This window comes from Mytilus edulis, chromosome 6 (assembly GCF_963676685.1).
Source record: "Mytilus edulis chromosome 6, xbMytEdul2.2, whole genome shotgun sequence".
NCBI lineage: Eukaryota > Metazoa > Mollusca > Bivalvia > Mytilida > Mytilidae > Mytilus > Mytilus edulis.
The window spans coordinates 39,213,720-39,231,936 of record NC_092349.1 but is presented as its reverse complement, the minus strand read 5'-3'; the positions used below and the strand labels follow the sequence as shown (position 1 = coordinate 39,231,936).

General features: G+C 32.3%; 2 protein-coding genes across 2 annotated transcripts in view; one reads left to right on the top strand and one right to left on the bottom strand.

The window, feature by feature from the left end:
* Positions 1 to 6,169, bottom strand: part of LOC139529072 (lactase/phlorizin hydrolase-like) — a 112,986-nt gene extending 106,817 nt beyond the window's left edge. Inside the window, exon 1 of the mRNA XM_071325320.1 lies at positions 5,950 to 6,169. Coding sequence (XP_071181421.1) covers positions 5,950 to 6,091 — 142 coding nt within the window. The 5' untranslated portion in view covers positions 6,092 to 6,169. The remainder of the gene's footprint in view (positions 1 to 5,949) is intronic.
* Positions 6,170 to 10,720: 4,551 nt separating this feature from the next.
* Positions 10,721 to 18,217, top strand: part of LOC139529078 (lactase/phlorizin hydrolase-like) — a 27,189-nt gene continuing 19,692 nt past the window's right edge. Inside the window, exon 1 of the mRNA XM_071325330.1 lies at positions 10,721 to 10,931. Within this exon, the coding sequence (XP_071181431.1) occupies positions 10,772 to 10,931 (160 nt within the window). The 5' untranslated portion in view covers positions 10,721 to 10,771. The remainder of the gene's footprint in view (positions 10,932 to 18,217) is intronic.

Genomic DNA, 18,217 nt, shown 5'->3' with positions numbered 1-18,217 from the left:
CAATGTAAAACAATTCAAACGAGAAAACTAACGGCCTTATTTATGTAAAAAAATGAACGAAAAACAAATATGTAACACATAAACAAACGACAACCCCTGAATTACAGGCTCCTGACTTGGTACAGGCACATACATAAATAATGTGGCGGGGTTAAACATGTTAGCGGGATCCCTACCCTCAACCTAACCTTGGACAGTGGTATAACAGAACGAACTACAATCAGTTGAAAAAGGCTTAACTCATCAAATGGACATCAATGTCCATATTCTGAAGGAAAGATAGTTTTTAGCTCGATTGTTGCTTGAATTTCTTTACTGTATAAAATGAAACGACATGTGACAACTATCCAAAGTTTTTAAAGCGTGAAATATAAGTCAAGTTGTGTAGGGCAAACTTTTTCTGTAAAAAATCTTCCTATATCTATGTACTGATAAAGTTGCATTGGTACATGATGTACGTGTTGTAGAGCACCCTTAAATCTACGGCAGAGGTCGAACCCTGAATAGTTTGGGGTAATTATGTACACAACATTCAAGCAAGGCTTCATTTTTGATGAAATAAAAAAAAAATGTTGAATTTTAGACCGTTTGGACTTCAATTTGGACCATTTCGATAACTTGGACAAAAATAAAAAAAATCCCAAATTTAAAACCATGAGGTGAGATTCAGCATGCCAAAGAAACCCAAATATTCAATTGTTGTTGAAATCCAAACGAATTTATTTTTAGACAGTTTGGATCCCACAAACTTGTAAAATGGGCCAAAAAATTAAACACAATCAGCCTACCAAAGAACCTCAAGTTTTATTTTGAACCATGTGAACCAATTTAAAACCGGACCCAAAATAAAAAAATCTTACTTTACGGTTAGATTTAGCATATTAAACCTCATTGAAATTGGTCAATAAGTGATTTATATAAAATATTAGAAAAGTGTTGTTGTTTTTATTATCTCTTTTTATCCCATTCTATACCGATAGGCATGATAGATGAACGTATTTAGTGATTAAGTGTCATAGCATTGGATATTGATTTTCCCTATATATTCAATTTAATTTAGTACCCTATCGGAACATTTTAAATGAAGTCGGCGACATATATACTTTATTTTACATTTTCTGATGTACATTTTCAATATCTATCAAGTTGAGTTTTTATTTTATTTTTTAAATCTATGGACTGGTCATTTACTGAATGATCCTTGACCTTAATATGTTTTCATTAATTTAAAAACACTTTCAACTCTTAAATGATCCACATGTTGTTATATTATGACTACAATGTGTTACATTTGAAATAAATATCAATTCTATTGAATTTTTTGGAGTGTTCAATGAAACTTTACTTCTCTAGGTCAGCACTATGAAATCCTTAATTAGTGTTTGAGCAAGTCGGCTGAATTAGGAATTTAATGCATAAAAATGAATAAAATGCATACAGTGAAAATGCACCGCATATACAATACTAATGAATCGCTCTACAGCGAAAATGAAAGTAAAGTATCATTATTCAACAGTAACATGAGTAAACATGACTCGCATAAATATAGCATCATATTGGAATTCAATTCAATATTGACAAACTGAATAACAAAAGCTATTCTACGTTATACAACATTATTAACTGTGTTGAAATTAATATGTTTCTGCAACTACATCTTTCCTGCTAGTTTTTAATCACCTGTACGATTTGTTAGTAAAACGTCCTAAATATTCACCTATTTCGGTATATATATTTCACGTATGGATGGCTATTGGCGCGATAAAACCCCGTTATCATCTCTTATTTTGTCTAACTTGTATTATTTATTACTGAACATATACGTGTGAACTATTTTTCTTCATTTTCTTCAAAAATAATATTTTTTTCGTCTGTTTATTTACCATTCTACATCAGAAATGTTTGGCAAATACAGTGAAAAGGGTATTTTAGGATCCGCACTTTACATACACTGTTGTTTCTCCAAGGGACGTAACTGCCGTTAGGCACGTTAGGCACGTGTCTACATATTTTGTTTACATAAAAAAAAATAAACAACGATATCATATCTGCAGACGCACGCCAGAGAAGTCGTCAAAACTCTTTTATTGTCAAACATTATGTATACACTAGTCTATCAGCATCAGTGAATGGAGTATTGGATATAATTGAATGTCATCATATCCCCCTTTATATAGAAAATATAACTAGAACTTTCGTTCAGATCATTTCGCTTCTATCAACAAATGCTTGAATAAACCTCAACTTAGACACATGATTTTTTGTTAATTAGTTGTTGCTGGTTTTCAACTAGCTTCCCACTTGGTCTTCATTCTACCTACATAAAACCTTGCCAAAGTTGGGCGTCCGTTTGGCTGTGCAGGATGTATAAATACGCAGTCAATTCAGGTCAGAATGGGACGTTAAATTCGATGCCTGGTGGAGAGAGAATGCCACGCTCTCTGCACGTTAAGAAACTTGCAACAACTCTTTGCGGGGTATTGAAATTCTAATTTTCTGTTCCTATCCAATAAACCCTCATTTGACCATGTTGACAATGCATGGGATTTCCAAATTTCCAGACCTTCGTCCTCAACGACCCCTATTACAGGACCTAGCTTTCCTGTTATCTTTATTGTTATTTTGATTTTGTCCTGAACATGCATAAAATATTTGCCACTGGACGTTAAACAATCCATCAATCAATCAAGCTTTCAGTAACTTTCGAGTAATCAAAGATCTACGTGTAATGACCATAAACATGCATTCAAATTCCTTAGCAGGTAGGGAGTTTACTGTAGATATAAGGAAATATAAATTTCTTTAATTTTGTTCGAAAGTATGAACAGAACTTCTGCGTGAGGCATCGACTGTGTGTATATCATTAGTATGTGTTTTTGTAGCCAGGGGCAAGATCGTTGATATACATGTACTTTCAATTGACGTATATCAATCATCCTCAATCAGAAAGAAATAGATTTGAAAATACTATATAGGTTATATTGCTTAATTAAGGGCTTATATAGAAAAGAAAATGTTGTATGGTTACCAATGAAACAACTCTCTATAATTGTAAAAAAAGAAGATGTTGTGTAACTGCCAATGAGACAATTCTCCACAAGAGACCAAATTACACAGAAAGTAGTAACTATAGGTCACCGCATGGCCTTCAACAATGAGCAAAGCCTATACTGCATAGTCAGCTACCCGCACTGGGCAACACATATTGTAAATATTTTTTTTTTGCACTGTCTACATCTAAATTACAAAAACATTATTGTTACATTGGAGACTAATATAGTAGCTGCCGGAATAAATGGTTGGGTAGGGATCTGAATAATTACGAATGTAACAATATTATTTGGGTCTACGGCTACCATGTGACATTGCGTTATTGTTACATTAATGCACTTCAATGTGCGCTAGATTTATTAAATTAGTCTCCAAATTGGGAATGTAACAATAATTTGTATACGACCGCAAACAAATTTTGCGGTCGTATTGTGGTATCACGTCGTCGTCGTCTGCGTCGTCCGAAGACACTTAGTTTCCAGACAATGACTTTAGTTTAAGTAAATGGATCTCTATTTTAACAAACCACGAAAAGAAGGTTGGGATTCATTTTGGGGATTATGATCACAACAGTTTAAGAATGAAGGGCCTAAAAAGGGATCCAAATAAGCATTTTTCTAGTTTCCAGAAATGTAAAAAAAAAAATGGATTTAAATGTTTGATTATGGGCACAGTTTTCAAGATGGTACAAATCAGGGTTCAAAATTAAACTTTGTTTCGGGATCTTTGATATGCTGAATCTAACCGTGTATAAAGTTTTTTTGATTTTGGGCCCTGTTTTTAAATTGGTCCACATTGAGGTCCAAAAGTTGAGGTCCAAAGGCACCAAATTTAAACTTAGTTTTATTATACAAAAAAATGAATTCATGGGGTTCTTTAATATGTTGAATCTACGGCAATACTTTTTTCGCCATTAGGTGCAATGTGAAGCTGAATAGCTAAGGTTTACTTGAGAAAATATCCAGGTGTATTTAGGCTTAGTTTTTTTTTTTTAAATTAGGTCCAAAGTTGGGGTCGGACACCCTACCCCACCCTTACGGAAATGTTAATAAAAATGTTCTACGGCAACACTTTTTTCGCCACTAGGTGCAATGTGAAGCTGAATAGCTAAGGTTTACTTGAGAAAAAATCCAGGGTGTGCTTAGGCTTAGTTTTTTTTTTAAAATAAGGTCCAAAGTTGGGGTCGGACACCTACCCATCCTTACGGAAATGGTAATAAAAAAAAATTCTACGGCAATACTTTTTTTGCCACTAGGTGCAATGTGAAGCTGAATAGCTAAAGTTTACTTGATAAACAATCTAGGGTGTGCTTAGGCTTAGTTTATTTTTAAACTAGGTTCAAAGTTGGGGTCGGACACCCTTCCCCACCCTTACGGAAATGTTAATAAAAAATGTTCTACGGCAATACTTTTTTTTGCCACTAGGTGCAATGTGAAGCTGAATAGCTAAGGTTTACTTGAGAAAAAATCTAGGGTGTGCTTAGGCTTAGTTTATTTTTTAAATTACCGCAATAGGGTAGAATATTAATCCACCAATATATTTACACTATGAACATTATGTACACAGTTCACAGTGTAAATTACGATACTTATTTATCCTTTTATATGTAAAAGATAAACATTGTCTGTATACTATTAAAATAGGAATATAAAAATTCTATTTATAAGATTTTTAGTGAATAATTGTAATAAAAATCCATAGGGGATTCGGCCTACGGCCTCACCCCCTATGAGTTTTTCTAACCCTCTATGGATCCGTAGGGGGTCAGAAGGGAACCATATAACTTATAATATTGTTATTGTGTTTTTGTGCAAATCTTAAGAATTCTATTTGTTTTCGTTATCTGCCGGCAGATATTATTAATGCTGACTTACATTTTGAAAATTATAAATTTTCAGCTGGCAATAGTCTAGTTCCAAAAAAGATCTCCAACTCATTGTTTAAAGAAGAGGGGCAGGACCTTTTTCGGGACGTCGGGATTGGGTGTTTTTAAGGGATTTAGGAATTGATCCTTTCGGGATCCGGAAATTCTTTTTTCGAATTCCGGACCTCGGGATTTCATGTTTTTAAGCCCGGGATTTCGGGATCAGGACCCCTCCGACTGCCCCGCCCCCTTTAAATTCAGAATAAAATATGAAAATAACACAAGTTTCAGTTATAAATTGCATGCGTCCGCACAGTTGAAACGCTTTTCTGGATTTACCGGCTTTCAAGGCACCAGGAACACTCAAAGTCAGAACATTTGATAGCCAAGAATGACAAAAGAACAGAAACAGTTGAATAGCTATATGACAAAAAAGGACCATGACATATATACACGGCAGAGATTTGTGTATATAGTGTCTCTGTATAAGTTTTCCTAAAAACAACGAAAAAACATTGAATACATGGTAATTTCATAGTGCATTGGCAGTTCCAAACGCAAGAATTTCAGAGAGTATCCCGCCACTCCCCGCTCTCCCCCAAAAGTACAACCAACCAACCAACCAATCAAACAAACACACAAACAAACAAACAAACAAACAAAACAAAACACAAAATAACCTACCTCCCCTATGAAGTTACTGAGTAAGAAAATTACTCTTCACTGATTTTAATCACAGAGCAGTAATGATTCAAAATTCAAGGGACATTATCAAGAAAAGTGGTTTCCAATCCATGACAAGGCGTTCAGAAGTTTTCTGATGCTTTCTTCCTGAAAAGTGTCGTTTGTCAATTTTTAAGTGTTGGTTTTAATGAGTTTGTCTGCATCCTGAGTACATGTGGACCTTATTATTACTTATATAAAAAAAAAAAAGATGTAGTATGATTGCCAATGAGACAACTCTCCACAAGAGACCAAATAACACAGAAATTAAGTTAGATTTGATTTGACAAATAAATTCTAGAAAGTATTACCGTGTTCGTTCCATGCTCCCTCAGTTTGGTATGCTGAACTACATACTCCCCATCCAAAATCGCCAGGAATTTTTTCCAACAGAAAGTCTTCATTTGCAACAATAGCTACCAAATAATAGCACAAAATTAATATTCTGTGCATCTTTTGAAATTCTTACATGCAGTTTAACGATGTAGACATGTTGAAAAATCGTAACCGATAAACGCTTGTGTTGTCGAGCGTTTAACTACATTTGATCTCTTCTGATATCGCTTTATAATTTGTTATTTAAACGTAAGTAGAGAATTATACAACAGCAAATTTTGAATCATCTTCTTGTTTCAACATGCAATGTACACGATAACAAGTTATACCGAAATTGCATTCACAAAATTATATTTTTGTCCTCGTTTCTATATTTTTATTTCAATAAGACAATATTTACTAACCAAAATAAATGGAGTAACCTTGTTTTTAAGTTTTACACTAGTTTCACATGAACTACATGTATGTATATATACATGTTGATTTCCTACAGTCATTATTGCATGAAGTGCATACAAATGCGTCTCACTGTACGCAAAGTAAACGAGAACACTCTCAATATTAGACTAAGAAAAAAACATTTTCAAATGCCTAAAGGAGAAAGATGTTCGTATATTTTATTTGAAGGAGCAAAGTAACCTAAATGTTCTTGTTATAGGTTTGCCTCAAATCATCATACTGGCATGTTCATGTATATATGGGAATTGGAATATAGCCGCTATAAGCTAGCGATATTGAAATCAAGGTCGTTTCTTTTTCATATGATAAGCACGAAAAACGCACGCACATATTGGAAGAATACCTATAAAGTATAAAATTGTTGATAAAATTTAGTTTTGTACGACCTTTTTCGTTTATCTTTGTTCTTTAAAATATTACATTCGGCTTTCAAAAATAAGAAGTTATTTGGAAAAACTAACACATATTAGAGAACAAGAAATTAACAACCTGAGTATATTGCAGAACTACCCAAGTCTTCATTTTTACCTAAAATAAAGATATATTCAAATAAGCCCCAAAAAAGTTGATAGTTAACACCCTTTTATAATAGAGTAAATGATTAATATTGTTTATCAAAGATGATTTCGGGAAGTTGCCAGGCTACCTTAGCTTTATTTCTGTTAAAATTTGCAGATTTTACAGTGTATTTGCAATGAGAAAATCAACTGAAACTCAGTATAGTAATAATTGTTCATGTACACGCATATTGTATATATATCCATTCTTAATCCTGTGACAAACACTCGCCTTATATGACCAAGTTTATTGTTGCGTACACCATAACGTTATGCTATTTATCGTATTATATAAAATAGCTTCTTAACTGCTTTCGAATGATAATGTTTATATAGGAAAACATTTAGATAAAACAAGAAATACTTTGACAAAACACACACACAAATACACCAAAAATATTTATCTCGAACGAAACATTGATCGTTTGTTTTCAAAAACATTTGATCTCACTGTACACTAACAAACTTCAATAGCCTATTTCTATAAAGCACACCAATCAATCTCTGCTTTACAACAGAAAAAAACAAATAAATACTGACAGGTTGACAAATTATGGTATGCACTGTGGATTAACTTGGTTTTTAAAACTTTTTAAGAAATTCAAGCTTTAAAATTTCATAATATATATTGGTACTTTTGAACCTAATATCTTAAATAATCCTACTGCGAAGAAAATTTGTTATCCGTGTAATAGATAAAATTTCATATTTACAATTTCAAACTTAGGCAAACATGATGCAAATCATATTAGAGGAACACAGGCATTTGCCCTCAATATATACTCTTAAGATTTGAATCTCCTAGCAATGATCGTATCACTTAACATGCTGAAGGACTTATGATTTATTTAAAATATTTGAAAAGCAAAATGTAGGCTTTGAAGTACTACTGAAATATTCCTCTTCAGAGTAATATTATTTATCCTATTGCGTTTGCTGTTACTTGTTATCACCTATTATATGAAATGAGATAAGGTAATCCCGTAGATTTTTGGTTTTATATATAGCTTAAAACGTCTGGAAGGTAACAAACAAAGTGTGTTTTATACACACCCCACATTCAATATGATAACCTCACTGCCGGCCATTGGCGGATCCAGCGGGGGGGGGGGGGGGGGGTCCTGGGGTTGGAACCCCCCCTTTTTTTTCTCGATCAATGCATTTGAATGGGAACACATAGTTGGAACCTCCCTTTGTCCTGGGTTGGGACCTCCCTTTTTAAAATGGCTGGATCTGCCCCTGCCGGCTGATGTTATTTGTTATCAATCGAAGTTTCCGCGTACGTTTGATCTTCCATCGACACACACTTTATAAAATTCTTCCTCAAACGTTAAAAAAGATATAATCTGTTTTCGGGGACAAATGGTATACAATCTATACAAACTAGTTCGTGCTTTTTCATATAATGTGCTGCATGTTACACCACGGTCCTAGGTTGGAGAGGGTCGGGTGCCCGCAAAAATGTTTGACCTCACCACATTCTGGACGTGCCTATCCCTAGCCAGGAGTTTGCAATTCAGTGCTTGTCGTTAGTTGCTGTATATCATTTTTTTCCTTAATTGTTTTGTACATACATCATGCCGGTAGTTTTCTCGTTTGAATTGTTTTATATTTGTCATTTAGTGGCCTTTTATCACATATAGCGGACTACGAAGTATGGGTTTTGCTCATTGTTGAAGACTTTACGCTGTACTATATTAATTTCAGTCATTATGTCTCTGGTGAAGTGTTAAGTTGTATCATTGGCAATTTTTTTTAAATTTTTTTATATTTAACTAGTTTATTTGGTGTTTCGGATTTGGGTGTAACTGCTTGGATGAATATATAGCCATTTAAAACAACGTTCATCTCATCATATAGTTGATATTATTAGTCCCTTTTTGTTCTTGGTTACTGTCTGTCATATTTGTTTTTCGTTGTCCCAAATAAGGCTGGTGTTTTTCTAGTTTGAATCATTTAAAATTTTGTCAATTCGGATCATTTAAAGATGACACTAAGGTATGGCATTACTTTTGTTGAAGGACGTATGGTAATATGCCATTTGGGTTTGATGGATAATTGTCTCATTGGGAACAATATCAAATATTCTAACTTTTATAAAACATGAATCATACATGTGTCCCCTTTCGAACGTATTTTGCAAAGATCACTCCAGAAACACGTGTTCTATTTTCTGAAATATGTATCGTAAGTGTTTTGTAATACTTTACAACTAAACGATAATACAATGTATATCTAAGCCAGAAAAAGGGGTTTCTTTATCAACAAGACAAAGATTAAACAATTGTATGTTTTTTCTTTTTCAGTGAATGTCGGACTTTCAATATTTTTCAGAAGACGGTCTTCTCTGAAATTAGATAAAATAAACAATACAATATTAATTACAAACATGAATATCATTTCAACCAATCTTCTTATTTACATTTGCATACGCAACCACCATTATATTCTATTTCAAGTTATCTTTATTTCGACCATCAAACAAGTGCTGGAAAGAGAAAGGAGATCACCGAGACCGAACGCCATTAATCTCAGATGCACCTTTGGTACGGACTTGAAGTCGTCGTTGCATAGGACAAGACTCTTAGATTTTTTTCAATCGAATGTACGGCAGGTTTTACACTCTCTCAATCTTAAATTCTCTACATTTCTCTTAAATAGAAATATAACTTCTCTAGAAATTTAAAGAGCATAGTTTGTGAAACCAAACAAAATTAACAGTATGATTATATATATAATTTTTTTTATAGTAAAGACATTAATTCATCACCGAAAAGCTGGCAACTTACTAATCAGTACCAAACCTTCGAACATTCAGTCTGACATGTTACTTTAGTTGTCAAAGTTTCTGTTGATTTGTATATTTACAAATACCGTTAACATGTATAATATGTTTGTTTCCCTTATAAATACTAACAATGTAATTTTGATTATTGAAAGATTTAAACGACATATTAGGTTCTCCAGATTTTAACCACCCTAGAGGACTCGTTGCACCCGACTCTACACATTAAGAAATTACATTTCACAAATCAAGAAATGTAGAAATTCATGTAACAGATGGAAAAAATACATGTTACAAATTAAGAAATTACATTTTACAATTTAAGAAATTGCATTTCACAAATTAAGAATTGTATAATTATGGCGGATATTCCCTTCCATATGTTTGAGGTGAATATTACATGATTTTTTTCACTTGGATTTTATGTGGGATTCATGTGAAACTCATGTGATCAAATTTTTCCTGTGTAATTTGAAGATTTCAAAGAAAACGGATCGTTTCAATGCATACATATATAGCTAACATACATGTTGTATTTTTCGGAACACACAATAGTATACAAAAAGAGAAAAGTTATATTTGAGCACAAACCAGTATATGAAAACACATGATATTAATTATGAACACAAATTTGTATACAAATACAGATAATGTTCTATGATAGATATCATTTTGTCAGATACTTTTCTTTTTTTGATTTGGTTCTTATAATTTGCAAAAAAAATCTGTATATTTAACAGGGTTTGACATTAAATTGCACATCTTCTTGTATCTAATGATAATATTTAAATACAATAAAAATATCTTAAAAAAGAAAACATTATCCCCATTCTATATTTTTTCAAAACTTGAATCCGTACGATACTGGAAACATCTCCCTTCAGAGCACATCCAAGCTTATCTTAACATATTATGATATCAATTACCTGGTAAATGTATAGGTTATTACAAAACTTTAAACAATCATAGAATATCACACGGCTCAGGACAGACAAGATGATACTCCAAGTGTTTGCCTTTTTCTTCTTACTCAGAAATGGATACTGTAACTCTTTACCAATGGAAGAGGAGTTTTATTATGGTGATTTTCCCTCAGACTTTAAATGGGGTGCCGCTACAGCTGCGTACCAAATAGAGGGTGGCTGGCAGGACGATGGTGAGTTAAGTTAACACAATTTCAATACAAGTTTGCCGTTTGTCATCTTGGTTCATTATAAAATGAGTTTGATTTTTTTTTACACATTTGAAAGTATTCCAGACGTGTTCAATACCAAAAAAATACTTTTATTGTTTCACCACTGAATTAAAACGACGCATAAAACGCATCTCTTTTATTACGGATTCTCGTAAATCTTTCTCTAATCTACACGTTACAATGTATATAAACATATTATGTAAGATTCAAATGTCTTCTAGCAACCTGAATTCATGAATTAGTACTAAAAATGGACTCAATAACTTCAATTTCATAACTAATTTATATATTGATTTAGACTGATTTCTGATCTAAACCACGTTTGAAATAAAACAAACTTTAGTTGCCTTTATTATACATTAGATTTTTGTCATATCTTCATTTTTGGATGGTTATTTTTTGCAGATCTTTGTTAGATGATATTTGACTTTTTTTTTAATTCATTATACACATTGTATAGACACCTGTATATGGTTCCAGACTGTTGGCCTGTTTAGATTTCACTGATGATTTCTGTTGTTGCCCCAAATAATGAAACTACAATACTGAACCCCTCTCATTCAAATTCAAAACTGAAAAGTTCGTGAATTTCAATTTCAGATATATATATTAGATTGCTCGAATAATGTGATGACAATTCATTTGGAAACCTAACATTATTCCAAACAGATCTTACTAAATAAAAATCCTGTAATTCTATATTTTTGGGGGAATTTCAAACAAATACTTATTCTAGTGTATAATACATATATTGAAATATTTATACTGGCTATACGTGGATACACTTACAGTCATACGATCTCATATTAATCGTTATAATTTGTACTATTTTGTTCATAACTTGCTGCCTACAGTACGTCAACTGGTACCAAAAAATAAGTTATAACTGATTTTTTATAATAAAATTGAGAATGGAAATGTGTCAAAGAGACAACAACCCGACCAAAGAGCATACAACAGTCAAAGGCCACCAATGAGTCTTCAATGTAGCGAGAAAATCCCGCACCCTGAGATGTCCTTCAGCTGGCCCCTAAACAAAAATGTATACTACTTCAGTGATATAGACGTCATATTTAACTCCGAAATATACGAATAAAACTAAAATTAAAAATCATACAAGACTAAATAAAGGCAACAGAAGGATACCGCTGTTAAAAATTCATAAATTACTAACAACCACAAGAGGCTCCTGACTTGGGACAGGCGAAAAATGCAGGGTTAAACATGGTTTTTGATATCCTTACCCTCCCTCTATGCCTCTACCCAATGTATCAAAAACAAACACACAACAATACGCACATTAAAACTCAGTTTAAAAGAAGTTCGAGTCCGATGTCAAAAAAGTTAACAAAAGAAACTAAACAAAATGACAATGATACGTACATTGACAAAGGACTACTAGCAGTTACTAAAATGCCAGCTCCAGACATTTAAACTGATTTGAAAGATTATGTCGTCATCATTAGCATATCAAGCACAATCTCTCCCATTAGGGGTCATACCATCATAAAATATATGAGAAGAACATAACCCGTATCGTGCCATGCCAACAACTGGTTTTAGAATAAATGTGTTTGTTTTCGATGCAAAGGCCCTATAAATGAATCAATAATTATATTACAGCCACAATATGCAATCGTTAGTGACCAGACAACAGTATCGTAACTGTATCCATTCTTAATAAGTTTTTTTAAAGGTTTTGTTAGCTTTTGAGGTGACATTTTTGTGCTTTGTTAAGAATATTACCATAAAAAATAGATGTGAAATACCTAAACGTATAAGATGTCTGCATTTTAAATTATTTACGAATGATGTACCGATGATAAAATTTAATAAAATTTTGTGATATCGAAAACCCTGGTGGAATAATTTTTCAGTTATACATGAATCTCTCTTGCTAAAATATAATACGTTGTTACATACACGAGCGAATCGTACAACTTAAAAACCATAATACGGTGACAAGCGAAGTCATAAATTGTAACTCAAAACAATACAGAAACGGGCCCGCAATAAGTGGTGCACAGTTAGTCCCCACTGGAATTCCGATAACTTGACGATATACGGAATCTCCATAGTGAAAAAAATGTAATCTAGTAAAAATTCAAGGACAGATATCGTATCAAAACATTTCAATTGTCATAGTTCTTTTGTGTGTTGTTACTAAAAAATGACATAAAAGAGTTTGAACATATGTAATCACCTGGTGACTTTTTAAATGCCCATCTAAATAGGTGTACGAATTTTTTCTTAATAAGAATATGAGACAAAGTGTTATATAAGGTACACAATTCTCAATATCACCAATATAAGCATGCAATTTATCAAGTACTTCCAACAACATTTTGACACTCTATAAGCAATTAATTCTTCTATGTTCAAAGGCCTTATTTGAACAATTTATTGTCAGGTTTTTGATTGTACCAAGTGTACTAGTAAATATAATAGGCAATTTAGTAATGGAACAGTGGCTTGAGGACGAAATAAATCTATACTTGTAAGGAAAGACATTGGTTAAATATGGTATGCCTATGGAACCGTTTCATTCTTATGGACGACGAGAGACTCACGAAAAAAGTTTTCGAGTGGGAGTATAAGAATAATGGATTATGGTGCACACAAGTTATGGACATCTTTAATAAACTTGGTTTAAGTAACCTCTATGAAACAAAACAAATAGTGGACATACAAGAAGCCAAAGAAAAACTTTTATGTTATACTGAAAGTGAATGGAAATACAAATCTGCTTTATCACCGAAACTACGAACATTTGTGACCTTCAAAGAAAATTACGAACTAGAACAGTATATTACATCAAATCTGTCTAAACAAGAACGATCGGCTCTTTCCCAATTAAGATGTGAGATTCTTCCTATACGCATTGAGACCGGAAGGTTCCGTAACGAAGCGCTACCAGACCGAATATGTGTACTGTGTGAAAAGCAGGAGGTCGAAGATGAAAAACATTTTATGTTAAACTGTCCATGTTATGACAAACTTAGACAAAGGTTTCTACCTATGGCTGCATTAGACAATTTTAGTGACAACAGCGAAAAACTTATCCATTTATTGAAATACTATCAAATTCAAACTGCAAAATTTGTAAATTCAGCTTTCATTCATAGAAAAAAACAACTTTACGTCTAATTCTGTATTTTTATTTTGTAAACTTTTACATTTTCGGATATGATATTATATTGCTAAAGTGACATATAGGTCCAATGGGCCGGGTGTAAATATCAAATTGCTATGTATATAATTGTATAAATGTATGTTCTGATACACTTGTCGCTATACAGTCATTCCCAAAAAATGGGTACAATTACAAAATTTCAGTGTCGCCGGCAAATAACCACAAAATGCAAGCTTAACATATGTCACAGATAATCTGTTTCGTGTTCTAAGTGATTAATATGTATACTAAAATAAAATTATATTCTTTTGTGATGTATATCGTAAATATATTTGTGTGATTTTCTATTCAAAATACGGAAATCACACGAATTCCGAATGTCGCCAAGAAAAACTCCAAATATCGGTGTGAATTAAAATACTTTATTTCATTTAAATCGTGATTAGATTTGCTTTTTTTATTTGACACTATATTGATTTTTATCCACAAAAATATTTTAGAATCAAAAGTTATAATATACACTTTGATTTACCCATTAAACCAATGTCGCCGATAACCGTATAACCTACCGTAACGTATCTTTAGGTACAGTCAAAACATATTTATATGATTGGAAATCATGCCCAAAGTGACTTTAAGCAAAGTTGATACATCAAATTTTAAAACCCTGCTTTTAACTTTTATTGCAATGAAACGAAAAATAAAGAAAAATCTTCTCTTTCTCTTTTTTTCGATTGTCGCATATAAGAATCCAACCTACGTAACGCGTATTTTGGAACGCACTAACCAAGAACAAATCAAAATGATGATTATTTCATTGAAAGCACCCATAAAGCTTCTCAATAATCAGTTTTGAGAAAGCAACTCAACAATATTGTTACATATTTCCATGTATAATGTAAATAAAACTAACCTCCGTTTAAATAACCTCCGTGACGCAGTTATTTACAGTTTTAGTTGTCAGACTTTTTTATCAGTATCAGCGGCTGCCGACACTGCCGAAAGTCATTTTTGTAGCAGACATCATTTATTATAAAGAAAACAGACAAACAAAATACAGATTTTGAGAAAAAAATGTTGTTTTGAGAAAGGTATGTTAACTTGTTTTTCCCTATTATGTGAGCAACATTATAACGTTTAATAAACGTTATATCAGCCATTTTCTTAGATTTAAAATAGTCTACAACACAACTTGTGTAATTACGACGACAATCATAACTTTAACAGCGGTTTATGGCAAATATTTTCAAGATTATTTAGGACTCATCAATGTAACGGAGGTTATGCAAATAAAAAAAATCTAAAGATGCATGTAAAAACGATCATACCAATTAAAATTCTTGTACATTGGTATAGATACCAAATCAGTTCATCAATTATCACTAATAAAAATTAAAAGGTGATGTCAATCATAGACGACATCATTGATTTACGTTACGGAGGATAGAAATTTAAGGAAAAAAAGTTTTTTTTTCCCTAACAGGACTTTACTCTTTTTAAATAACGATTTACTAAGAAAAATGTTTAATTCTGTTGTCTTGTTTGTCATTTAATTCCAATATTTACATTCATTTATATGTTTGCTGTTAGTAAGAACTGGAATTGTCCGTTATGGAGGTTTTAAATGTCGTTACGGAGGATAGAAATTTTCGAAATGAAACTATTTTGACTCCAAAACTTCATAGTTGAGTATAATACATACATTATGGTGTGAAGGAAGATGACATTATCTGTATAGAGCTAATAAAATTAAGTTGAACAGTATTCGGTTTAGGTAAAACATATTTTTGAGTGAAAGTTCATGAATCGTTACGGAGATTTTGACAAGAACAAGTCCATTTGACTAAAAGAAACATATAACTTGATAGAAAACAGTTTTTTAGTTTGTAATGTCAATAAATTGTTAAGAAAAGCTAGCATTAAAGAGTTAAGTGTTACTATGTATCAGCATTCAGATACTGGTTTGATATCAACCTCCGTAACAAAGATGGGGGTGTGGATTAATACAAGCATAAAAAATACATACAAGTGATTCAAAACATAAATAATAGGGTTTTTCCTGGAAAGCTGTATTATGAAACTAAAATATTATACAGCATAACATTTCATTAGTTTAAATTCATTACTAAATAAGTTGTGAAAACTACTTATTTGAATTATTTTTTAAACACTATATTAATTCAGACCTTAAAATTGGTATTTGCTTTCAATATATACAGAATAATACGTATAAATCAGTTTGCTATGGTGGTAAATGTAACCCATTTCACATGAGCCTGGATTTAAATCTTGTGTTTTTCTCTAATGCAATTTTTAAGATGACTTTATACAACACTAACCTCCGATACGTTCATACTTACCTTGTCTTACAAAAAATGCTAAAACTAGAAAACAACTAAAATGGTGTAAGTAAAAATTTAAAAAATGACAGACTAGATATAGACACAGAAGAAAACAACACTCTCTCTCTGCTCAGTTGAAATTTATTTTTTAACAGTGTCTACTTTCGAATTGTACCCATTTTTTGGGAATGACTGTATAATAAATAATTACTTACTTACTTACTTACTGTAAGGTGTTTTTTGTAGCTACGGATGCCAGTACATAGTTGGAACTTTCATTGTACTTGGTTCTGCATGTAAAGAAGTAGCTAAAAGTTTATGTTTAATTTGTTACAGATGTCATTTTCCGAAAATGGAATCATGCATATTTGTTTAAGATTTGAAATTATATAAATTCGACAACGATAGAAAATTGCATTATGTTCTTCAGTCTGCGTGTCCGTCTGTCTGTCGTATATTTTTCCGAGCGATTGAGGAGAACATGGGTGTGACATTTCTTTAGTATGAAATAAAACAAAATCATCGATGAGCACTATACTGAAGGCTCAGCTCGGGCCTTCAACATAAATTGTTGTCTTATTTTCGCTCATTATTTTATTTTATGTGTGTACTCCTGATCTGTTCCTGTAAACAAAACTTTCCATAAATGCGATTGTTTCTTTTTCTTTATTTGCATATTTTCTTGGTTTATCTCCAATTTTGAACACCTTTTTCTATACGGGCACTAGTATTATATTGATTTAATTGATATCAAAATTCGTAAAACTTTGTGTAAAGTTTTCAATTTTTGAAAAGAAACTTGAATTAACTGATTATTGGCGAATTTAGCGCAATCGCTTTACGCAAACGTAGTTTTTCGCGTTACGCACCGACTTAAAAAAAAAACATAGAAATACTTTTTTTCTGTACGTGAACTTGTTTACAATGTATTATCAGTATTTGGTTGATTCAAGTTGTTTGTAAGCCGAATGTGAAACGTTAATAACAGGTATTGGAATCCATAATTATGTTTGTTCAATGCCATAGCGTTAGTAAAAAAGAAAGGCGAAAAATAATGAGAAACAACCGCCAAATGCTGAGTCGAAGATAGAACTGTGGTCAAGTACATACGGAACATAGCAGAAACTCCATATAGTGCTAAACAAAAAATGAAAGTTTGAGCAACATCAAATCTACTGAGTTCAGGTTGATCTTATGTAATGTAAAAGAAGACAGTTGTATTTTTCATGGCAATAATATATTTAGGATATAGACGAAATTTGATGTGCATGATTGATAGGAAACGCAAGCACAAGAATATATATTTGAACACTTGAAGTTTAAGATTTATACTGCCTATAGGTTGCATTTCTGTAAATATTGACAATGCAATTTCCCATAGGAGCTCCTTTTACGGCTAAAATGTACCACTTGTACTATGAAGTTTTGAAAAAAATCTTATCCTAGAATTGAAAGTTCATATGCACTACAATTTTTTTCAAAGGTCAAAATATAGGGCTGTGCGGCATATTTTCAACGTTTGTATGCCCTGAACTTCTCAGAGTTTAAACTAACACTAATATTCTTAACTACCCCTACCTCGAATGAGAGGTTACCACAGATTTCAATGTAAAAATATGCACATGTTTATTTACTGGTAACATTCTCAAGTTATGTCTCTGTGAGATGGAACACAGAGAGCATAACTGGGAACCAGTATGTAAACAAAATTAATTTTCTATGAATATTAAAGATCTCCCCAAAAGTGTTTTGAGAAACAGATGTATTTACAA